General features: G+C 36.6%; 1 protein-coding gene across 8 annotated transcripts in view; it reads left to right on the forward strand.

Moving 5' to 3' along the window:
- HERC1 (HECT and RLD domain containing E3 ubiquitin protein ligase family member 1) overlaps positions 1-25146 on the forward strand; it is a 114251-nt gene that overhangs the window by 48052 nt on the left and 41053 nt on the right. For 7 of the 8 annotated variants that reach the window (XM_021407801.1, XM_021407800.1, XM_021407802.1 and 4 more), the window contains exons 12-30: positions 512-677; positions 2357-2482; positions 3668-3889; positions 4932-5084; positions 5264-5396; positions 5895-6086; positions 7416-7637; positions 8409-8582; positions 9515-9629; positions 9723-9843; positions 10978-11149; positions 12660-12966; positions 14073-14193; positions 14484-14535; positions 20894-21165; positions 21775-21990; positions 22076-22196; positions 23150-23387; positions 24283-24473. In XM_021407801.1, the coding sequence (XP_021263476.1) occupies positions 512-677; positions 2357-2482; positions 3668-3889; positions 4932-5084; positions 5264-5396; positions 5895-6086; positions 7416-7637; positions 8409-8582; positions 9515-9629; positions 9723-9843; positions 10978-11149; positions 12660-12966; positions 14073-14193; positions 14484-14535; positions 20894-21165; positions 21775-21990; positions 22076-22196; positions 23150-23387; positions 24283-24473 (3314 nt within the window). The remainder of the gene's footprint in view (positions 1-511; positions 678-2356; positions 2483-3667; positions 3890-4931; positions 5085-5263; positions 5397-5894; positions 6087-7415; positions 7638-8408; positions 8583-9514; positions 9630-9722; positions 9844-10977; positions 11150-12659; positions 12967-14072; positions 14194-14483; positions 14536-20893; positions 21166-21774; positions 21991-22075; positions 22197-23149; positions 23388-24282; positions 24474-25146) is intronic. The other variant, XM_021407806.1, reaches the window with a different exon arrangement.

A 25146-nucleotide genomic window follows, 5' to 3' on the forward strand; every position in this document is an offset into this window, starting at 1 on the left:
CACAAAAAGTGATGTTTTAGTTATAATGCTCTACAATACAAAAGCACGAATGCTTCCTCACAGCTACCTGCAAACAGCCCTGCAGCTATCAGAGATTCTTATGAAATTTTTCTCCTCAGAACTTAATATCCTGACTCTTTGTTTTTAATCTAATCATTTCATTTCTAAATACAACGAGAGAAGATTGCATTTGTTACTTCCTAAACAGTTTATGTTTTTTCTTTATGTGAGGAATATATTTGTCTGTCTGTTGAGCTGTAAATGTATTTTGGGAAGACTTTGCCTTTTAATTCTGGTGACTGTTTTTTCTAAACTGAATGCCCCTTGGAACTGTTTTTTGTTTTTTTTTAGCAGATAAGCAGTAGGTTTTCAGATGAATATTTGTTAAGTTCTAGTTTATTTACCTTTCTGGTCTGCAAAATAAAATGTGAGTGAAAATCTTAGTGCACGAGTCAGTGAGGATTAAGGCTAAAACCAGAAAATATGACCACTGCTGTATTTCTTTTTACAGGGAGCATCACAGTTTTCTTAAATTGTGCCTGAAGCTGCTTTCAAATCATCTTGCACTTGCACTGGCTGGAGGTGTAGCTACTAGTATTCTTGGCCGGCAAGCAGGTCCCCTTCGAAATTTGTTGTTTAGACTGATGGACTCTTCTGTCCCTGATGAAATTCAAGAAGTAAGTAATACTTTGTTCGCATTTTTAAAAAATCTACTTTTTACTTTATACTTTTTTCTTAAAGTGTGTTATTAGAAATTTCTCAATCTAACTTTGTAAACATGGCATTCTGATGAATGCAGTTCTATTCATTACAGTTAAAAATAAGAAGTTAATCACTATCACTGTTTTATAATCTGAAAAGCAGTGGAGAATGTTTACTTAAGAATTTCTGTAAGCTGCTTTTTTTTCCTCCTAACATTTTAGTTATTTCTTGTAATAATAAGCCTAAAACTTTCAGGTTCTGGGATAATTAAAATGAGGAAGGAATATAGGTCATGGAAATCGGTTGTAATTACAGATACTTGACCTCTACAGAATCAGACTCCAGTTTCTCTGTCAATTTTTTGCCAGCTTTGAAGAAATGGTGCTATGTAGTTTACTTGTGAACAAAAGTAACTAATTGTCAAAAAGCTTTTGCAGTGTTTAAATGAAATAGAACAGCGTGCTGTATTATATGGAGTATATGCCCAACCAGCAAAAGGATAAATTTAATATTTTGGTGACCCCAATAAAGAAATTGCTTATACTCTTGGCTTGAGTTTGTGGTTAAAAAATATTATATTGGACTGAATTTTTAGAACAGAGCACTTAACATTGTAGCAGTGTGGAAAATTGCTGAATAGATCTGTGAAAATTGTTTTACATGTATGAGAATTGTGAATTTCAGATATAGAGCCAGTTGTTCAATTATCGCAGAATTACCAAGGTTGGGAAAGGCCTCCAAGATCGTCCAGTCCAACCATCCACGTACCACCAATATTTCCCCACTAAACCATGTCGCTTAGCACAACATCTCAACGTTTCTTCAACACCTCTGGAGGTGGTGACTCCACCTCCCTGGGCAGCCCATTCCACTCTGTGAGAGAAGATATTTTTCCTAATATCCAACCTGAATTTCTCCTGGTGCGGCTTGAGGCCATTCCCTCTTGTCCTGTTGCCAGTTACTCAGGAGAAGAGGCCGATCCTCACCTCACCACAGCCTCCTTTCAGAGACTTGCAGGGAGCAGTAAGGTCTCCCCTGAGCTTCCTCTTCTCCAGACTAAACAATTCAGTTCCCTCAGCCGCTCCTCATAAGGCCTGTGCTCCAGACCCTTCACAGCTTTCTTGCTCTGCTCTGGGCGTGCTCCAGGGTCTCAGTGCTTTTCTTGTAGTGAGGGGCCCAAAACTGAGCCCAGGACTTGAGGTTACACTGATACTGAAACTACTATCAATGAGAAAGATTTGTCTATTCATACTGCTTTTAAAATGAGATGATCATGCATAGCTATGAACTTTTATTTTATGTTCGGAGAAAGTTTGCTATGGATAACTGAAAAATCTTGTAGCTCAGTTAAACTAACCCACCTTCCCTTACAATGGCACTTTGAGAAAACGGCAGTTTGCAAAGAACTGTAAATTTGACAATACACGTTGGTCTGATTTAATTCCTTCAGTGTACTGTGTACATTTACATTCTGGAAGAAAAGGTGAATTTGCTATTTTGTATGAGAAACCTGTTGTCAAATGAAATTAAGTGTATGTTCTGGATGTATTATGTGTGTTCTGTTCTGTGTGAATTTTCTAAAGATGCAGTTGAATTGGTTGTGGGCTTTTTTTTTTCCCTATCCAAGAAGTGTTTTCTGCTGCTTTACTTTTAGGTCGTAATTGAGACTCTCTCAGTAGGAGCAACTATGCTACTTCCTCCACTGCGCGAGAGAATGGAATTGCTACACTCTCTTCTACCCCAGGGTCCTGATAGATGGGAAAGCTTATCAAAAGGACAGGTATGGTCAAGGGAATAATAAGTTGTATTTTGAAAGCGATGCTGTATATTCTTTTGCTGGAACAGCAGGGCATTTTGAATAGTGAAGCTAGCACATTATTGGTGGAATGCTTTGAAAAGCCCAACTTTAACTGTAGCCTGGCTAAATGAGATTCTAGAGAGCTAAAGAGCACTACATGTTCACTCAAGCAAAGATTTACAACAAAAAAGTTAGTAATTGCTGTGTTAGAATATCTAGACAGGTGTAAAGGTTTGGCATTGTTGAATTAGAGTCTGCTTTAACAAATTGTGGAAAGAGAAAACTATTTTCTAGGAAGTATACTTGTATAGTGTTCTTCCTACGTGGGTTTCATCCTACTTTGCAAAGAATAGTGGGTTGTAACCTTTTCCCTTATTCTCTCTTGATGAACGTGACCAGGAATTTACACAGATTAGGAGGCTTGCTAAGTAGCCTCCAAGTGGAGGGGAAGGAAGGAGCATCTGTTCTTGTCCTTTATGGCAGTAGGAGCTGAAGCTTCTGCTGTATTTTCAAGTTAAAAAATAAGAGTAGCTGTTATTCAGTTCTGTAGGTAACATCTATTTTATTGTGGAATAGACTGATTTCCATTGATACTGAAATTGTGAAGAGGAATCTTCTGATTCTAATTTTCTGAAGATTTCTGATTTGTACTAGTGCATACTAAAAGCTCTGAACAAGTAGAACAGGTTAGGTTTTTCAGGACAGTATTAGGTTTCTTTTTCAGTGACAATTGGGAACACTACTGAAATGAAAGGTCGTTACTCTGTATCTGCCACCTCTTTAGATCTGATCTATACTTCTCATGCCTTTTATCCCTTTCCTTCTTAGAATTAAAGTACTAAGTTAAAAGAAAAAGGACCATAAAACATACATAATTCTAACAAAGTAAAGAATACATTGGTCTGGTATATTATTTTGCTCTGTCAATCACAGATTTTTCTTGTTATAGTTATCTAATTCAATTTTTGATGTGTTCTCTAGTATTGAAGGCATACAGAAAAAAAGTTTTGATTTTGTTGGTTAAATCTTCCCGATTATTATTGTGTCTTATGATAAATTATTTGTGTTGTAACTATAATGCCTTTTTATTATTATTTCATTATTTTGACTTCACGAACAAAAAGCTTATTGTTTCTGAACTCTTCTTTCTTTCTTTTATTTCCCCAGAGAATGCAATTGGATATTATTTTGACAAGCTTGCAAGATCACACCCATGTAGCTTCTTTACTTGGCTATAGCTCGCCATCTGATTCCACAGAAACTTCCTCATTATGCATCAGCTATGGAAATCTCTCTGATCAAACATACAGTGTCCAGAGCAGTCATCCAGATACTCATCTAGCTGAAATCTTAATGAAGACTCTTCTAAGAAATTTGGGATTCTATACAGTATGTATAGGCCTTGTATTTAATTTTTGTTTCAGTGGTGATGAATTTTGAATATTTTGAAGGTTTTAAAGCTCTTTCTGACTTCCAGAAAATGGTGTTCTTTTGGTTTATCTAAAGCAGCTGTGCCACATGTATCTTTCTACTGGAAGTGGACTAAAATTAATTCACTACTTCTAACATTATCGATCTAATGATCTTGTAGTGGTATTTTTTGTTTAACTTGGCTTACATAAATGTAGTTGATTTTCATGTCAGAGTGAAGTATTTAATGCTATTACTTCTGGCTGCAAATCTTTTTGGAAGATACAATGCAGCACATCAAGTATAGGTAGATTGCTTTATGGAACCCTTTTATGTCAGTATAATGCCAGCAATCAGAGAAAGATGCTAGGAATGTAAGTCTGTTTGATTAACTTGACATTGAGGAAACTGCCTTGCAGTAGTTCAAGTACAGGTCAGCCATCTTATTATAGTAAGTCAAATACATTATTCTTCTTAGCTGTAGAATTGTGTAGGCTGGTGAAAAATTAAAGGGAGCATAAGTGCAATTGATGACTCTTGCACCTTTTTATTCACATAGCCAGTTAAATATAATGGAGAAAAGAAATCAGAGATCTTTACTTCTCCAGCATACTATCCCTGTCTGCTGAGGGTTAGGGCTGGTAATTTTCAGTTCTTTTCTGTAGACATTCACCAGCCATCTAGATCCAACTACCTTCAGTTTTCTACTCAAAACTGACTCCATTTTTACTATGGAATTTGTGAAGAGTTCAAGTAGCTGTCTACCTTCTGCTCCTCATCTTGCCATCCTAGATGATGCTAGGAAGGTTTCTGATCTAAAACATTTTAGGTTATCCAAAGAAATATTACTTATTTCAACACAGTGTGATTTGGGGGTCAGGGTGTGGGGTGAGTTATTTTATCAAGTTATCCTTTGAGTAAAACTAATAATAATCCTCAATAATTGAAGGTAAAAAAGCTTATTGAAGAGAGTGTTGTGTTTTTGTTTTTTTTTTTTTATCTTTCCCTTTTGTCTAAATAGGATCAAGCCTTTGGAGAACTGGAAAAAAACAGTGATAAATTTTTACTGGGTGCATCGTCATCAGAAAACAGCCAACCTGCTCATCTTCATGAGCTTTTGTGTTCGCTGCAGAAACAGTTGCTGGCTTTTTGTCACATCAACAGTGTTAGTGAAGTATGTATCCTTATTTTTATTTTAAAGGGGGGAAAATTGCCTCAAATATGCATGAGTACCAGAATGTTAAAAATTGCTATGGAAAATTTTCTAAATATTTGAAAACAAAACTGATATAAATAATGAACTCCTTAAATATTTGTATATTATTATGATATTTGGTGGTTATTTCCTTCTAGAATTCCAGCAGTGTGGCATTGCTTCATAAACACCTTCAGCTTCTATTGCCTCATGCTACAGATATCTATTCCCGTTCTGCAACGCTGCTTAAGGAAAGCTCTTGGAATGGTAGTGTTGGGGAGAAACTGAGAGGTAGGTGTTCATGAGAAAATGGGTAATGGCAGCATTGGCAACTTAAGATGATTCTTGTTTGTTTAGATTAGAATAATAAAAAAACCTTATTTTCCCAATACCTGCAAAATAGAAACACCTCAGGTTTCTTCAAAGGAAGAGGTTAGTTGTCTTAACCAAGCGTAGCATTGAGTACGTGTTTCTGTTAGGACATTTTGCATACAGGAAAACTAAAAAAAAAAAATTAAAAAAATTAAAAAGTACTTGTGTATTATTCTTTCAGTAATATTTGGCTTAGATTACTGTTTTTAAGCATACAGTTTTTTTAATTGCTGAAAAGTACAGAAGGAAAATATGGAATGTATTTATGGTTATTAAACCTTCCAATTCAAAATGTGCTTTTGAGACACAGTGAGACAGCTGAGGTATTTCTGTGCCATTCTTTGTGACTTGTTCTGTTATGCCTGTAATATAATTCTATTCCAGATTCTAATTTCAGTTTGTTTTTTTCCTCTGTAGATGTAATTTATGTATCTGCAGCTGGTAGTATGCTGTCCCAGATTGTCAACTCACTATTGTTACTGCCTGTGTCAGTAGCTCGGCCTTTGCTGAGTTATCTGCTAGATCTGCTGCCACCTCTGGATCGTCTTAATAGACTCTTACCTGCTGCAGCACTTTTAGAAGATCAAGAATTACAGTGGCCACTTCATGGTAAGTGTAATAAATAACACACTTTTAATATGAAAAATAAAGAATAGCATATCCGAGGTTGGTGGAAAGGTGTTTCTGTTGTTTATTGACCAGCAGGAGGCCCACCAGGCAGATGAATGCCTCCTCAGCTTGTCCTCAGGACTGTGTTTGGCGGAGGCAGCCCTGCTTTCTGCTGGTTCTGAGCTGTGAGTGATGGCAGATGGGAAGCAGCATGGCCTTGTCCTGCTGCCCGCTGTCCCCATGACTCATCCTGCAGCCCAAGCAGACGTCAGTCCTGCTGGGAGCTGAGCAGTGCCACAAGGGTGCTGTGCTTCACCTTAACCAAATTAGACTGTGGTGCAGAATAGGACAGATACATATATTGAACTGAAAGTACTAAATTTGTAATACATTAAAGTACTGTTCTTTACTTGCAAATGGAAAAAAAAAATTGTCATGATCTATTTCCTCTCTAGTCCAAAGTTTATTTCTGCTTTCCAGTATGGAATGTAAGTAAACTTAAAATTATGGATTTTTGGAGACCATCTTTTTATGTAGGCACATAGTGGTAGGACAAGGGAGAATGGTTTTAAACTGAAGGAGGGGAGCTTTAGAATAGATACTGGGATTAAATTTTTTACTAGGTGGATGGTAACGCACTGGGGCAGGTTGCGCAGAGAAGCTGTGGGTGCCCCATCCCTGGAGGTGTTTGAGGCCAGGTCAGGTGGCCCTGGGGCAGCCTGATCTGGTGGGTGGCAACCAGCCCAGCGCAGGGGCTTGGAGCTGGATAGGCTTTAAAGCCCCTTCCAACCCAAGCCATCCTGTGAGCTTCCTGAAGGCATGCCATTAGATCCTTCTGACACAGTTCTGTTACAAATCTGAGTGTATGTGGTAGGCGCAAGACGTGGAGTTAGCACCACGCTGTGCCCTCCCCGTGTCCTGGTTTCAGCTGAGACAGTGTTAGTAGCACACTGATGGTTTGGTTGTTGCTGAGTTGTGGATGCGTGCCTGGGGCCGCTCGGCAGGGAAGAGCCACGATGTCATGATGTCCCGAGGACAGGCCGCGCTGTTAGCTGTCTCAGGTCACACGCGACCCATGCATTGAACATGCCTCATTTAAACTTGGAGCATGATCTACTGTGTCATGAATGGTTATAGCTTTTGCTGCTGCTCAACTTGAAATGTAAAGTAATCAATTTGTCCTAACTGCTGTTTCTTTAGTTTACGTGTTGTTGACAAAAAGGGGCAGATGAGCTGGGAAATGTTACAATTAATTTTCCTAATTTCGGAATTGGTTTTAACATCTGGGCAGCAGTGACTAATTTGATGATTCATTGCTAATACTTGTAGGTGGACCTGAATTAATTGATCCTGCTGGAGTGTCCTTACCGCAGCCTGCCCAGTCTTGGGTATGGCTTGTAGATCTGGAGAGAACTGTAGCTTTACTTATTGGACGGTGTCTTGGTGGCATGCTTCAAGGACCTCCAGTGTCCCCTGAGGAGCAAGATACAGCCTATTGGTTGAAAACTCCACTTTTCAGTGATGGGGTTGAAATGGATATCCCTCATTTAGGTAAGCTATTCAATAGAGAAACCTAACTGTTGCTGTAAATATTTGTGTTCCATTTTGAAATTTCTTGATCGCATTTGAGTAAGTCTCTGTACATAGAGTTTGCCTTTCAGCTCTCTTGTCTGTTTAGCTAATTATAACAGTACTTGGAAAATAGCTATTTAAGTATTTGCTGTAGTTTGCAAAGGGTATTGGAATGCATAGAGAGAGAATTAAAATATACATACAGTTTCTCAGTGAAAGAAGTAATGCAAACTTCACTGAGTTAATTTAAATTTGTTTTACTCTTAAATGTTTGGCTTTTAACAGGGGTTCCATTGTTCATACTCTTCATGAAAAATATTATGTTAAGTTGTATTCTACTTAAAAAGTGGAATTTTATTAATTAAAAACATGATTAAAAATAATTCTCATTTACCGGAAGCATTGACAGTATTCAGCACTACTGTTTCTAATCATCCCTTCCAGGCATGCTTAGTCATCCCAACCAAGCATGACCTATAGGTCAGAGAGAATTAATGATACAGGATTATGATATTAAAGCAGAGGATAATGCTTCTAAATCTTCATGAACTTTATGTAAATTGTAACTAAATCACTTTATTCCTTATCTTATGGGAATTTGTAGTCAGACACTAAGGTGTGTTGATTTATTTATTTATTTGTTCTGGAATAAAGTGGAGAGTGAAATATGTTTGTATGCATTTCAAGATAGATGCATGCAATCGTCAAAATTTGTAGACTTTAATTCTTTAAGTATTTCCCTTCTGTTAGACAAATGTATGAGCTCCTTATTAGAAGTGGCCTTATCTGGAAATGAGGAACAGAAGCCATTTGATTACAAGCTGAGACCTGAGATTACTGTCTATGTTGATTTGGCATTGGGTTGTACGAAAGAGCCGGCAAGGAGCCTGTGGATCAGTATGCAGGACTATGCTGTTAGTAAAGGTAAGATGTGGAATGTATACGTAAGTTAAATATATATTACATACTTCAGCTATGTGCCTAGTGAAGTCTTGTGTTTTCTTTGGCAACAGTTTGTAATTCTGTGATGTGATTAATGTGTTTTATTGTCATGTTCCGCTGTGTTCTGTTCCTTACCTTTGACACTGATTCCAGTATTTGGCAAGCATGTAGTTCTTCTCCCCTCCAAACTGTGAAAAAAAGAGACTCTTGTTTCCTTACTGAGATGTTTGTATTTCTGTTTTCATAGTAGAGTGGGGTGAAACTTGCAATTATAAAAAAAAATAATAATAATAATGGGGAAGAGGGAGATAGAGGAAGGTGAAGTAGCTTGGAAATATGCTAAGAATGGGATGAAAGAATAAGCCATCTTCTGTTTTTCAAGTCCCTGAGAGGCTGGCATTACAGTATCAGTGGCTCTTCATCCTTATTGCCTGTAGTCTTCGTTCCCACTTGATCTTTCCAGGCCTCCTTTATGTAGACCCACTGAACATTGCTGTTGTACTGAAATTCTGAGAGATCCAGAGATTATTTTCTGTACCTCTGGCCAAACTAGGCCAGGTCATGAAGGCAGCAATTCGTATTGTGTGCTCATTGAGAGCAGTGTAGATAATTCTGTTTCAGGACTACATGGAATTAGGAATTCCAGTAGAAAAAAAAAATTCAAAAAATTCAACAACTTTTAAGAGAGAAGGCCTCAAATATGACAAGTTTCTAAAAAATTCCATCTATGTTTTGAGGCCAAAACATAATTGTCTCTGAAGCAGTGTGAGTTATTGATGTCAAACTTATTTCTTAAATGTTGAATTTGCTTAGAAATTGGAAGATTTAGAAGGATGAAGATCCTTATATGATGTCATTGAAAACATTTTTGATGGAAACAGTAGCTGGTTTTGATGAGTCCTTTCTATTTTCAGATTGGGATACTGCAACTTTAACTAATGAATCGCTCCTGGATACTGTGTCCAGATTTGTTCTTGCAGCTCTGCTGAAACATACAAGTCTACTTAGTCAAGCCTGTGGTGAGAGCAGGCAAGTAACTTGAAGCTGTCTTTAAAAGCTCAATTCCAATTTTTAAAAAAAAGTTTGTATGATTTTTTTTGTTATTTGGGATCTCTTTTATAGGTATCAGCCTGGCAAAGCCTTGGCAGAAGTATACCGTTGTGTTTATAAAGTTCGGAGTCGCTTGCTTGCCTGCAAGAACATGGAACTTATTCAGACTAGATCATCGTCAAGAGACAGATGGGTAAGACAGGAAATATTTTTGAATTCTTAAGGTTTAATGACTTATTAATGGAATACTGTGTAACACCTAAGTAACAGATGAATTCAGTATGTAGCTGAAGATATTCAAATGTTAGTTTCATTTGTTGCAGGTCTTCTGCCTTGTTGAAAAAAAAGTTCAGGATTTTTGAAATGCAAACATGCGACACATAATTAGAATCCATTTATCTGCAGCAGATGTGCTGTTAAGTCACTAGAAGTAAATGATTTGCAGTATTTGAAGAGAGCACAGCCTGAAGCCTAGTTTTATCAGTAAATGTAGCAATAGTATGCTGTACATCAGAGTTGTACAACTTGGATGTAGATTTAGATTGTTTAGCTTTGTAAACCACAATTTAGTTTGGTTGCCATTCCAGAACCACTGAATTCAATGAGTTTTGATCTCTGTCCCTTTCTTCCCCTTCCCTGCCTTTTAACTTGCCCTCCTGACCGGTTTATCTTCTTAGACTGAATGTTACCTTAACACTACTTGTCCTTGTCAGCCCTTCATGGATGTTAGATGTGATGGGACTGGACCCTTAACTAGCATGATGACAGCTTCTGAATCAGGTTACTAAGCTAAGTCAGAACTGATGCTGGAGTGATGTGCAGTTCCACATCTTTGCATCATCTACACTTCCATGTCAGGTGCCGTTTTGTCAGACTGCCCATCTGCTACCTGAACAAAATATAATGGAATATTGGCAGGAAGGTTCAACCTCTACTGCCATACCACCATCTGCCTCTGATGTTGTGAGCCATCATAAAAAGATAGGAGGCATTACTTCTGGAGCAACCTTTGTATATAGGATTGTTGCCAGGGGTTTAAAACTTCATTACTGTACTTTATATGCTGAAGTATCAAAGTTTGACAGTCGAGTAAGCCTGATGAGGAGACATTTCTCTGCAAATAATTTGAGTAAATGTTAAGGAAATTTAAATTTCCCAACTTAAGTATTTAAAGCTTTGAATGTAAACAGCTGTCTGTGTTTTATTTCATATGGTATCATAATATCTTTTAGATAGGAAAAAAAATTCTTAAATGCTTATGTCCTTTTACCTTCAGCTCTTATTTTGGTGAGAATTATTTCATTGTCGATTTTATTTTTTTATCAAGATGCTGGATAACCAAGAATCAGCCGATGTAGATGCTCAGGAGCACTCTTTTACTCGTACAATTGATGAAGAAGCAGAAATGGAAGAGCAGGCAGAACGGGACAGAGAAGAAGGACACATAGAACAGGAAGATGAAGAAGAGGAAAGAGAACATGAAGTTATGACAGCTGGTAGTAAGTACAAGTTGTGTGGGTCAATAGTGTAATGTGCTTCGGAAGGTCAGTTTGTTTTTCTCTCAAAAGTAGAGAGGGGAAAAAGATTGAAAAGGTTGTGATAGATTTTTCTGCATGAACATTACTAGAAGTTTTTATAAGATGATGCAGTGCTTTTATTGTTCAGAAAATTCTTTTGATACAAGGGAACGTGAATGCTAAGCAAATGGATGGCCTTTATGAGTAATGCATCTGATATTTGTATTAACACTTCTTGTGTAAACTGTGTACAACAGTAATAGACTTCAAAATGTTTTCTCTAAATTTCTCTTCAACCAATCCCTGAGTTTACATTAGTATATATGGAATTTATTGCTGCACTTGTGTGTGTTAATCTCTAGGTACTGCTAGAGTGTTTGCCTCTTTTCAGCCTTAGCTGTATCCTGTTTTGTTGGCAGTGCTTCCATTCCCCATTGGGACTCCCATATTCCTGTATGAGTTCTTGTGTACCAAGATGTATGTTATACATTTAGCTTCCATATGAGAGGTCATCATACCCTCAATACAGTAGACTTTGCTGAATGCGTACTGTATAGTTGAAGGGAATAAGCACCATGTGATTTAAGAATGTATGGGTTTGCATGTGTTACTTGTTAAGTAGATCCAGTAAGATTTTGCTGCTTGAAACTCAGCTATCCTGGGCAAATGCTCAGTGTTCTAAAATTCCACCTGGACAAGATCTCTGGGTGCAATATAGGAAATAGGTCTAGAAATATCAAAGCTGACATTGATGTTACATGCACATAGAAGAGGTGAGAAGATGACATCTTTTGTGGAGATGCTAAAGGAAGCTGATCCTTACATGCAGAGTTCAATTCCTGTCCTTGATGTATTGCTGCTTTTAACAATTAACATAAATGGAGGAAGTGTTCAAATTTATCTGTACCTTTAAAAGGAAACCGAACCTTAAAAATTATTAAATCAAGAGAATTTTAGGTGTTTGGGCAGAGATGATGCACTATCTCACACACCTCATGTGGAAGGATCTGGCACGTCAGCATCAGTTGAGCAAAGTAAAGGCTAAAAATGTTGGTAACATCTTCATTATACTAAAAAAAAAGAAAGCTAATTAAAGCCTAAAACTCTTTCAGTGCTGAATTACAGATGTGCCGTTCTCTGAAATGCAGTTTTACAGATGCATTACTTTGTGTCTGCTAAAAGGCTAGTGTGAAATAGTCTTTGGACGCTGTCCACATAGCAGCTGGGTTGCAGTGAGACACTGAAAGAGTGTTTAGTGTTCTGTCAAATTGTGGTGTCCCTTCCTTTTAAACTTAGCACTGTGCAAATACTTGACTTCATCTGTTTCTGTGACATCTTTTATGACTTTGTATTCCTGTGTTATTGTACCACTGGAAAAATATTTGTTGTTTTTTGTAAAGCGACATTTTATAGCTTGAGCTGTAGATGAATATTTTATTCTGTGTAACTTTGTCTAGAAGTTAAGACCTTCTTTTTGTGTTGCATGTTACAGAAATATTTCAATGTTTCCTATCAGCCCGTGAAGTAGCTCGCAGTCGGGATCGAGATAGGATGAACACTGGGACAGGGACTAGACTTGATGATCAACCTCCTCAGTCTCAGCAGGAAAGAAGAATCAGCACTGATCTGACAGAAGGCCAAGATGTGTATACTGCTGCATGCAACTCTGTGATCCACAGATCAGCATTGCTGATCCTGGGAGTGAGCCCTGTTATTGAGGATTTCCAGAAGCGAAGGGAGGATGGACAGTTACAGCAACCTCCCTCTACTGCTCCTGAGGGGATTGGACTAATGACAAGGTGGGGTTTGCTGACTGCTTAAATAGTTAACTGTTCTGCCTTTACAATTGATGAAATATTATCAGTGTTCCTCTGTGGATTCTTAGAAATTTTTTAAAATGTTTTTGTCCAGAGCAATGCTTATGGCGTTGCCTTGGGGTTTTTTAGAGGTCAGTGATGCTTTTTCAGTTTTCTTTGTACACACTGATGAATCTCTAATAAGAGGTTTTGTTCTCTGTGAACCATATTTCTTCAAGGTTGAGCTTACCAGTGAATGATGATAGAGTCCAGATCATCTAGTATACAGATAACTTGATGTAGTTGGAAAAATTAATTTTTCCCAAAAATAATTTGTGTTTATATTTTTTATTACCATACTCGTATTTTCATTATCTGTAAACAATCTCTACTACTGTAGCATCCAAAAATCATTGTAGGATATGTTTAAAAGCAAAAAAGAGGCAAAGCATATCGTGAAAAAATTGTAATTCGTGATTAATTTTAGAAGTTTTTCTAGCATCTTGGCACATGTAAGACAGTGTTGTTATGTGTGGGAAAGTAAGAAAGCCAGATAGCTCATGAAACTGGAAAAATGCATAGTGCAAAGAGTATAAACACTGCATATTTTCGTAACCCAAGATATTCTTGATAACACAACTTTATTCTAAATTTGCTCCGTGTAAATTTTTATTTCAATCTGTGTGTGTGTGTGTGTGTGTGAGTGAGAATGTAGCACAGGAGTTGTTGCATTTGGGTACAGTCCTTGGTAGCTGATGCTGTTAGTGAACTTCTGAGTCTGCTTAAACTTCTGATGTGCAGAAACTGTTGCTGTGACATTACTTCACTTAAATTTAAAATGAGGATAGTGGTGGGGAATTTAGAGGGAGATTGTATCTATTCAGTACCCTTTTATTCTTTCTGCCTCCGTGGAATTCTAGTCCTTAAAGCAAAAGTGTGTGCCTCTGTCATTGTCAAAGTGAATCCTCTATAGTTGTCGTCTTCTGATGTTCTGATGATAGTTTTATCTCAAATAAGACTGTGGTACTTGCTGAATTTGCCTATCAGCTCTTACTTCTGGCTAGTAAAAGTATTTTCTTTGTGTGGTTGTGTTTGTGCATCTGATGCAGGAGTGAAAGCCTTACTGCAGAGAGTCGCTCAATCCATGTAAGCTCAAACTATAGACTGATGAAGTCAAGAAGTGAATCTGATCTATCTCAGCCAGAATCAGATGAGGAAGGGTATTCACTGGTAAGTAAACAAGTATTGCGTGCCTTGGAGATTGTCAGTATATTTTCTAGGTAGGAAGTATGTCTTAAGCATTTGTCATTTGTTTAGGATTGTGTTTCAGTATAGGGATCTTTGCTAATAACCACCACTGTTAAGAGAAAGTAATGGTGGTAAAACAGGAATTGAAATTATTGTAGTTGTTTTTTTTTAATTATTTTTGTGGGGGAATGATGTATTTTAAACACTCAAATATTATGCACCACATATTTCCACTCTTAGAAATGAGTTTTTTTATTAATCTTTTACTCTAGAGCGGAAGACGAAACGTTGATTTGGATTTGGCATCGTCACACAGAAAGAGAGGTAAGTTTATCATTTATTCATTTACGTAATGAATATTGATCAGAATAAGTATGTTAATATATCTGAAGTTAAAATGTGTGTGTAGTTGCAGTACATTAGTGGCAGTTGGGAAGTTTAATGTTATTTAAAAACATTGTAATTATTATCTTCTATTTGTTGTGCTAACGTTAGCTGCTTTTTGGCCCTGTTATAATATTTCCTAGGTCGTAAGCATTTCCTCTAGCTTCTAGAATTGCATTGCTTTTCTGAAGCAAGTGAGGATTTCTGTGACTTGAAGTGAATTAGGAATTCTCATTCTGTTTTCACTCCCTTGCCTTTAACAAGAAAATTACCGGAGAAGTTCGGTATGGAGTAGAACAGTCTATTGTACTGCCGTTGAAATTATACCATAAAATGTACTTCAACATTGAGAACTCTTATCCAGAAAATGCTGCATAATTTACGCATAATTTCAACTCCAGCATTCTTATAGAACCAAGCAACCACTTTCTCCATTACTCCAATATAAATCAGATTTTTAGCTTTTGTACTGTTTTTTTTGTTGCTCTTCCATTCTGTGGAATGTAAGTGAGCTGCTGTAGAAGAGATGCCCTACAGAAGACTACAACATTGTTCCTCAGAATGTTCTCCAACTGTATTTTTAAGCACCATGAAAGCAAAAATTAGACATTACAGTGAGAAACAGCATTTAAAAATTTTTAATTTTTTTTTTTGAGACATTCTTTCCGTGTGCATGTTTATCTCTTGTGCTCATTGAACTTCCACATACGAACTGGTTTTGAGTGGAAGATGTGGAAGGTGTTAATGCCACTCAAAATGAGGAGAAGCAGTAGAAGGAAACATGGATGTTGTATGAATGGTAGAGAAGATCTTTAATTTGGGTACAGAATATAATCACGCATTAAAACAGAAGTATACACAAGAAACACTTCTCAAATTACAGTTAACATAAAGTAAAACTTACTGTCTTTTTCTTGCCTCTTTCTGCAAAACAAATGTAACCATTGTTACTTTAAGCAACATAAAGCTGAAGTTTTTACAAGTTTACTAGAATTTAAGCACACTGCTTGCTATAGAACAGCGGCCACAAGTGATGCATATCAATGCATATATACATTATCCACGGTGTTACTGTGGGTAACCTACTTCATCCTGTTCCTAAGGGGAGTATTCCAAGTCCAGGTATATTGTAGAGGGTAAGCAGGAAGAAGACCATAGAATTTCTAAGATCTAACCTCTTTCATTCTCAAGATTCATCAGCATGTTCTGACTACTGGCTACTGATCACTTCTAACCCTGCAGACTGTGCCAGGAGCTGTAGATACCCATGTTGTAACAGCTTTTAAAGACAAGTTCTGAAAGCACTGCCCTGCTCTCTTGGTGTTATTGACACCCATTGAATGTCAACCAACGTACTGTTTTCAAGAACATTTCCTCTTCCGATGTGTTGAAGTAGGTAACAAGAAGCCATAACAAATACTTGGAAGATGAAACAACTTTTAGTTGAAATGCTAGAGAGTTGTTCCAATTGATGGGAATCACTAATTACTTTTGCAGATTCAGTTGGATCATGTCCCAAGTATATTCAGGTCAGTTGAATCTTACAGGGGAGCCATGACCTTTGTTTTCCTGCAGAAGCAAGTCACTCCTGTACATAATTACCAGAGAGTGCATCATTGCTTTCAACCACTTCTGATACTCTTATTTTTGTAGAATATGTGGTGATTTTAGTCAGTTACTAAAGTAATGATGGACTTATCAGATTTCTCAACTTGGAAAAGCTGTATATGAACACAGATCTTTCTCGGTCCTCTCCCTCCTACTTTTCCCCAGTTCAATCAGCAATCTCTGCAGAGAATTCAGTCTTTGCAAGGCCTGCAAAAAATGCACTGTGTGTAGAGTTTTGGTAAGCAGGTTTTTTTTGTAGTGGGCAAGAAAGTAATTTCCTCTGAAGTGGATTGACTTATTTTGGAATTTCTTTTTATTGAATTCAGCAAAGAATTATTCAAAATTCAGATCACTTCTCCTCAAAAATTAAATCTCACTCTTGGTGGTAGTCTGATTTTTATGTTACAAAAGCTATTCCTATTCATAAATTGCAATATAGAATGCCAGTAGTAGAAAAATTACTCTGAGTTGTTCCTGTGGTCTTGCAGCTCAGTCTAGGAGGAGAGCACTGTCTTTTTGCTCAACATCTTAGCCACTTAGTCCACTCTTTAATCTAGTTTAATCTAGTTCTCCATTTATTGCATCTGCTCAGAAATGAGAAAGTAGTATTCCTGCTTCAGCCCAATGATCTTTTGAGTATCCTGTTCCTTGCTGTTATTCAGTTAGTTCTGAATTGCTAAACTTTCCTTTCCATTCCTGTGGAAAAAAAAAAAGTCATCTTCAAAACTTTTTACACGTGGGATGACGAAATCATTAAGATTTTCCCCTGATGATATATAAGCCCATTGGGTTTTGTTTTTTTCCTTGCTTAGATTCAACTTTTTCAATTCTGCAGATCCAGAGAGCATGCCTTAAAATATTGTATTTTGTATTTAATGCACTAAGTAAAGATACTTGCTGCATTAAATACTTAGAAATAAAGAATGCGTATTTATCAGAGCAATCACAAACATTTTGTAAGTCCTCCAGTCTTCACATAAATCTTAGTTCATTGAATCCCGTTGTGCCTGTGTGTACTTTAGTATTTTACTAACAAAACTGGGTAACTGAAAAAAAACAGCAGCTTAAATGGAAATAAAATAGTGTGCTGGTATTGAGTTTTGAAATTCAAGGATCCGTTTGAGTAAGAGGTGTAAATGTTTTCATGTATGTATGTAACTGTATTAAAGAGAATGGTATTTTTCCCTGGAAAGATGGTAGAAAATTTAGAAAGTCTGTTACCTAGGTTATGCTAATTCCAAACAAAAGTAGATGTATACATATTGTTTTCTAAAGCTTTGCTGTGCGATGTTTTGAGGTATTGGTTGAGAAGAACCTGGTCATTTAAGTCTGAAGTCAGTATAATTTGAGGAAGAGATATTATGAATATGTTGTCTTCTGTTTCAAATGTCTGCTTTTGTCTTCTGATTCTTGTGTGGTGTGTAGTGTATTTACTCCTTTTTGGCCAGTTGAGCCCCAGAAAGAAGAAGAACTTCAAGCAAGTACCTGATGGCATGTTTATTTTTTTCCTCTATAGCTTCCCTACATGTTTTATGTTTTATGGACTGTGTATTGCAGCTCTGCCACATTCATGTAGAAAACTCATTTTTACAAGCTGGCTTTCAAGGACAAGTAAACTCGTTTTGTTTTCTTTTTACCGTAAGCTTAAAGATTACTCTTACGTGCAATTCTATTCATGTGATTGTAGAGGCTTATAGAAGTCCTAAGCTGCAATCAGTTCTGTGTAGTGGAAGTTTCACAGAGTCTAGCTAAGGTACTATACAAGCATACTTTGAATCTTCTGTTGATACTTAACATCTTCAAAAGAAAATATAGTGTAACTTTTAGATTTCTCCTAATTCTTAAATATTTCTATTTGAAGTATAAGCAGATACTTTGACTTCTGACATTGTTTAAATCTTTATATTTTCAGTTACAGTTTCAGATATTTTGCATTTAGTCTCTGTCTTCCTTGGACTTCTCTTCTAATTTGAAACAGTTTAGAATTGTTTTACATTTAAATGCTAGGACTAAAATGATTTACTAAGACCTTGAATTTTTTCAAATATGAGATAGTTTAATTGTCTATTAATATATAAGGGGTGATCTTAATTAGAAGTTCTTCTGATATCAAAACTAATTTTTCTTCTGATGTTCAGTTAATATGTGAAACAGTATCTCCCAAAGTTAATGGTTTAAGGCATTGGAATCGCTTTTTGTTTTGCTACTAATCCTTTGATTCTGTGCTGTGCTTCAAAGTGGCATGACACAGCAAAGGACAGGTAGAGGACAGGGAAGCTAATGTTGTTGTGGAATGCTTTAACCTCTACTCATGTGGAAAGACTGCAGAGCTTAAGGAGTCTTTTGAAATAGTTGTTGATAGGCAACATTTTATATACTATATATATAGTATATTACTATATTATATTATATAGTATATTTTATATACTTAGGCTTGTGCTTACTGTAGGCAGTCTCAGGCTTCAGTTTGCCTCTTCCCTGAGCCTTATTCACAAGTCATACCCTAAGATGCTCCTCGATGAAAACTGTATTTCAGTGCCCATTTAGGTATGTCTCATGTTCCTCACTTGACTCTTCAGCTTATAACTTAGTTTTTAGTAGAGATCTTTAAAACAGGTACAGTAGTGAGTATTAAAATGAGGGTAAGATGATATTTGTCTTCACTTGTGTTTTAAATGTAGTGACCAGATATAAGTTATAAAATGGAGTAAGAGAGTTTCTTTAAATTCTCTGATATTAAACATGACAAAATAGGTAGTTCTTTGTAAGCCAGGTAATATTGCTGTGTTGCGTAAACCAGCAGAAATGAGGAAATTAAATTCTGCTTTGAAAAGTAATGTTTAAAATAAATGTTTTACTGTGTATTATTCAAAATAAATGTTTGCACACATATTTTTGCCAAATACTCTATTAGGTCATATTTGTCCTTAGTACTGTGATGGTTCTTTCTGAAGCCATTGCAGTCTGCTTAGTAGCACGTGTATGGAGTACTGTATAAATGCACATGAACACTATTTTCAGAAAAGGTAATGGGATGTGGAAAGATTTTCATAATTCGTAGACCTGGCAGTTAAATTTTTTTTTGCCAACTAAAAGGAGATTAGCTGCCTAATTTATAAAGGGAAAGCAGACTTTCACAGTATTTTGGATTTGTATGTTGTGGGAAGGTGATTTTCAGGTGCATAAAAATGGCCTTTTGCCTTGCCTCAGATAAAATGATGGAGAGTGGCTGGTAGGAACATTGTCCGAAGCTCAAAAAACGGTGTGTCTGTCTTCATAGTCCCTGTGGGCAGCTGCTCACAGAGCTGCTGCAAGTCAAAATAGCGTAGCGGGACGTCCTGACACTAGTATCCAGCTGATAACATTGGAACTCATCCTAATTGAGGAAAGAAGGCTTTCATCAGATGAGTTTCATGAGTTTGTGTGGCTTTTTTCTGAAAATGGATGTGTTTAAGAATGCTCAACGCTAGTACCTTGCAACTGAAGTGTCTAATGTAGGTTTGTGTGAGCACTGTGAGTGGATTGTGGTTGTCCAGACAGTATCTGAAATGCACCGTGCACAAGAGTTGTTAATATTGCAAAGCTGTGTGTGGATTATTAAAGCTAATTCAAACTAGATGTTTGAAGTCGATATGAACGTACTTGAGGTTTACGTGTAGGTCTCTAGACATTACCCCTCTATGCAGATGGAAAGTTTTTTTGATCGAGGTCTGATCTCTTGTAATACCTAGCTCTAACTCAGCTAACAGCATTTACAGAAGAAATAAAATACCAACATATGTGTTGAGGTATATATATTTATTACTAATATTATTTTTAAACTGATATATACAGTTAATTGCTGATGAAATACGACTTCATTGGCATTGCATTCATTTGTGCCAGGGATGCAGTCTAGCAAAATGCTTTTGGAGGTGAGATCACGTATATGATGATAAATAAGTTCCAGCGCTGCAGGTAACTGACACTTGTTTAGAGGAGTATATTAATTAGTGAAGGTAAAGTTTACAATATTGTAATGACATGCTGGCATAATAGGAAATCTTAAAAAATAAATTTGTGGAATTGTCAGATGAATAAGATAGAGTTCTGACACATGCTGTAGAGAGTAATTTGATAAACATGTTTATCAAGAATCAGAAAAAAGTAAATGTTCTCTGTGAATTTTGCTTGGTTTACTTGCCCTTCTGCACTCAGGAATTCTGCAGATATTTCATTAAAAAAATAACATTGTGCTTTTTCAAAACTATAGAATGTATAATGGCTTGATTCAAAACAAACAAAAATTTGCTTTTTTTCACAATTAGACCTTAAAATAAATATACAAAGTGCACAATTTCTTTTGTAGCAGATCTTTTCTTTACTGTTTTCTCATTTAGCTGCAAAGCATTTTTTTTCCAGTGTTCTAGCTTTAAGTTGAGCAGTTCAAGCGGCTTCTGTCTTTTCGTTCTCTCACTTGGCAGTGTGTTGCAATACTGCTTGACGTAATTAAAAGAAATACAGCCTTTCTTCACCAGTTGCTGTAAATTTAAATCAAGTGTTTTGCTCTAAGTTGCTTAATGCATGGTATAATTAATCATGGATATCCATTTTCCACGTTGTATGAATAGCAGCAGATCACTCTTTAGCTACCATCAAAATGCGTTAGCTAGTGAATTGGAATTTATGAGGTTTTACTATGTATGTTTAGGAGCAATACACAGTCAAGTGGAACCTTTAGCTGACTCATGGGCTCGACTGAAACACAGCAGAGACTGGTTGTACACTTCCTCCTACTCATTTCTTGAGTCCGATTTTGATCTCTCAAGATCTCTTGGAGTTCATACGTTGATTGAAAATGTCGTCAGCTTTGTAAGTGGAGATGTAGGAAACTCTCCAGGATTTAAGGAACCAGAGGAAAGTATGTCCACCAGCCCGCAGGCGTCAATAATTGCAATGGAGCAGCAGCAGTTGAGGGCTGAGGTAAGTTTCAGTTTAACATCTTTTCTCATTCATCATGTATTAGGAATTTTATGGATTTTTTTTAACATTTTCTAAATCTATTACAGAGTTCTTTTCTTGTTTTTCTTTTAAAATATCTGAACTGGAACGGGGAACTTCATATGAAGCTCTAAAACAGAAAGTAAAAAATCCACTTAAACATTTATTTGCATACTGTTCTTTAAATCTCAGTCTTGGATTTCAGAGGAGCAGGGAGGTTATCCTGTATGTGCTGTATGCAGCATTGATAAAGTTAGAACTTACAGTGTAGGCTTTGAAATCATACCAACTATGTAATTGCATGTAAACTGCTTCCTTTATATGAAGCTTTCCATGTAGCTTGTTTGTGCTGACTGGATTAGACCAACTGCTTGATTACTCAGAAATTAAAAGAGATGCTGACAAGAAGAATTTTTCTTGAAAATGTAAAAATGCACTTTCCTTCTTGTGATTCATCAGAAACCTGGATACTATGAGAAAGCGTCCATTAGAAAGCAGCTGCATCATTCACTCTCGCTCATGGCTGGAGATGATCTAATTTCTAAGGATGCTTACTGTTTGATATTGTCTTTTGATTGTGTTTACTTCTAGCTTCGTCTGGAAGCTCTTCATCAAATCTTAGTGTTACTATCAGGGATGGAGGAAAAAGGCAGTGTGGCATTAATGGGAAGTCATCAGGGGCCAGGATTTCAGTCATCTTCGTTGCTTACTTCTGTTAGACTACAGTTTCTTGCTGGATGCTTTGGTTTGGGCACTGTGGGACATGCAGGTGCCAAGGGAGAGAGTGTAAGACTGCATCACTACCAGGTGTGTATTTTAATAGTTGTTTTTCTTTCAGTAACCAGATGATAAAGTGTTATCAGCACTTAACAGCATTTTTTGTTTGAGCCAGGATGGTATCAGAGCAGCTAAGAGAAGCATTCAGATTGAAATTCAAGTGGCTGTGCACAAAATTTACCAGCAATTGTCTGCTACCTTAGAAAGAGCTCTGCAAGCTAACAAGCATCACATAGGTAAGTGAAAGCAAGATTTGTAAAATGTGTCCTCTGATATGTAGTATGACATACTTTAAGTATAACAAAGCATACTTTGATATTAGCGGCCAGAATTCACGGATAAAGTATTGGGCTAACAGCTTCTCTGAAGAGAGGGAATCTTTTTAACCTTTTTCTGTCTTATCTTTCTTCAAGTGTCAGCCCTGTTTATTTTAAGGCTTTGAAGTATTGTAAGCCTTCCAATTCCTTTAAGCCATGTACTAATTTTCCCATTTCTTTGGCATTTCAAATAATTTTTTTTGGATTTTCCAGGCATCGGTTTTCAGAAGTGATTAAGGATCTCCAAACTTTCATTCTTCATTCAGCTGTAATTTTTTTAAAACTCAAACAAGGCAAATTGCGTGTTTTTGAAATCCCCCTCTCCTGTCCTTTATTGAGATAATCCTGTGTGCTTCTGTCTTTAAGGGATAGCTGGAATTCTGCAACTCTTCGTGCCTTTGTACTTGTGCTGGTGGAGAGCTTCAGTACAGAAAAAAGTTGCATAGTTTAGTTTGTTGATAGAGTTTAATGGGCATACTTACCTGAATTATTTCATGGTCATCGCTTCCAGTTAAATGCAGCTGAAAGGAATTTCTTGAGAATTAGCTTGAAGTACAAGCAGCAAATTAAATGTTTCACCCACTTAGCCTTACCGTAGGGAGACTTGTCTCTTTTGAGATTTTGTATCAGAAACTTTACATCACAAACTAGATCTGCAGGATATTTTTCTTTGGACACCCTTGACATAGAATGCAGTGAATGAAAGAAGCTGTGATGGTACACAAGAAAGTCTACCTCAAAGCATGCGTTAACAGCAGCTCTTTACTCAGTAATTTAATTTGTCACATTTTCTTAAAACGAATCTACTATTGTTCACCTTAGTGTTCTTTCTATAAACAGATTACTAATTAAAAACTGTATTTTAATCTTAGAAGCACAGCAGCGTCTTCTGTTGGTAACAGTCTTTGCTCTAAGCGTGCACTATCAGCCTGTTGATGTCTCCTTGGCTATTTCTACTGGTTTGCTAAATGTGCTATCACAGTTGTGTGGCACAGACACCATGTTAGGACAACCACTACAGCTGCTGCCCAAAACTGGTATTTCTCAGCTCAGCACAGCTTTGAAAGTAGCCAGTACAAGACTACTTCAGATCCTCGCTATCACCACGGGGTAAGTATTGATTGCTCCCTTACTCTCAGAAAATGTAATTTTCTGGCTTTTCAGCACCCTTTAATAGTAATCGGTTTTTTTGCGTGAGTTTTCTTTAGAATGGTAAGTGTTGTTCAGAAGCAAGTAAGTAAAAGAAAAATAAAAAGTATAGTTACAGTATTCTGAAGAAAGAAGGTGCACGTAAGACTGATACATATTTTTAAATTGTAGATGTGACGTTTGAATCAGAATACTTGGAACTTTATGGTCTCTAAGTATTGCTTTGCAGTATTCCCCCTTTTTCAAGTCTGATTTTATGTCTAGATCTGTGAAGTTAGTATGATGAGGCTTTATGTTGCTGTGTAATATTCATTTGTGTACAAGCGATACCAGTAATAATGTGGTAGTTCTTCAGTCAGCACTTAAATATTTGCAGTTTAACTCTGTAAAGGAAAAAAAAACAACGGAGAAGGTATTGTCTGCATAGAGTATGAGTATTATTTAGTATAGAATATATGCACCTTCATTTCAGTGTTCATACAAAGCAGTACACTTTCCTGCTAATTCTGTTGCATAAGAAAGAAAACAAAACACCTTCATATTTGGAAGTTTCAGTGGGACCACATTTAATGAACTACTTTTTTTTTTTTTATGCCCTGGAAATACTGGAAAAATGTCCTTTGACTGCAGAGAATGGACAATTTTAAGGTGCTTTAGAAGTAAGGTTCACATAGGAGTTATCTGTCAAACTTGTGGAGGATGAGGCGAAGTAACCTGCTGCAATAGAATGAATTAGAATTAGTGCTGTGTTAGCCCCAGTGTTCACTTGCGCTGAGTTTATAGTTGTCTTTTATGTTATTGTTCTTTTCATCAGCTCTCAAATAATATTTATTTTTGCTTTATTATGTGCTTATAGAACCTATGCTGACAAATTGAGCCCAAAGGTGGTCCAGTCGTTGCTGGATTTATTATGCAGTCAGCTAAAGAACTTGTTATCGCAAGCTGGTGTGATGCTTATGGCTTCATTTGAAGAGGAAGTTGAGGAACATGAAGCAGAATCAAAAAAGGCAGATTCAAATGGGGAAAATGAAAAGAGAGACTTCAGAGGTAATTATCTTGCATCACTTCTGTTACAGTTTTGAAATACCAGAAAACGCAATAAAATAAAGCACTAAGTGCTGAAGCCTTCACTCTACTGTACTGATTATTGTTGGGTCGTTCTTAACTCTGTACATTAGGTTAAAAAGTAATCAAATAATTTTATGCTCAGATTAGATTTACCAATCAATTCAAATGCAGGAATAAAGTAGAGAATAATAATTATTCCATTCAGTTTGTAATGAGAAGAGGAACACTATTTTCCTCTGATAACGGTTGGTATTATTTTTCAAAGTGCGGTCAAAGAAATTCTCTGAGTTTCTAACTGGAAATAAACACAGTGTAATTCGTGCAGTTATTGCATCTGCTTTGTGTCGTGCAGAGCCTTGTATTCAAAAGTCTGCCAGAAGAGATGCCCTGAAACGTGAAAGTCTTCACATGGTTTACAATCCTATAATGAACGTTTTTCAGTTCTGTGGAAATAATGTACTTTAAGAAATTTTTAGGTGTATCTTTGTTTTAGATGTATATATGCTTCTGATTGTGGTTACAACTGTCTTTGCTTCTCAATAATTAGGTGGCTGATGAATTCATAAGGTAATTAATTCATCAGAATTAGTTCACTAGCAAGTTAGGTTACAAGGCCTTCTGTTTTGGTGACGTTTCCTTGTAAAGGTAGCAG

Source organism: Numida meleagris, chromosome 9 (genome assembly GCF_002078875.1).
Source record: "Numida meleagris isolate 19003 breed g44 Domestic line chromosome 9, NumMel1.0, whole genome shotgun sequence".
In the NCBI taxonomy this organism is placed as follows: domain Eukaryota; kingdom Metazoa; phylum Chordata; class Aves; order Galliformes; family Numididae; genus Numida; species Numida meleagris.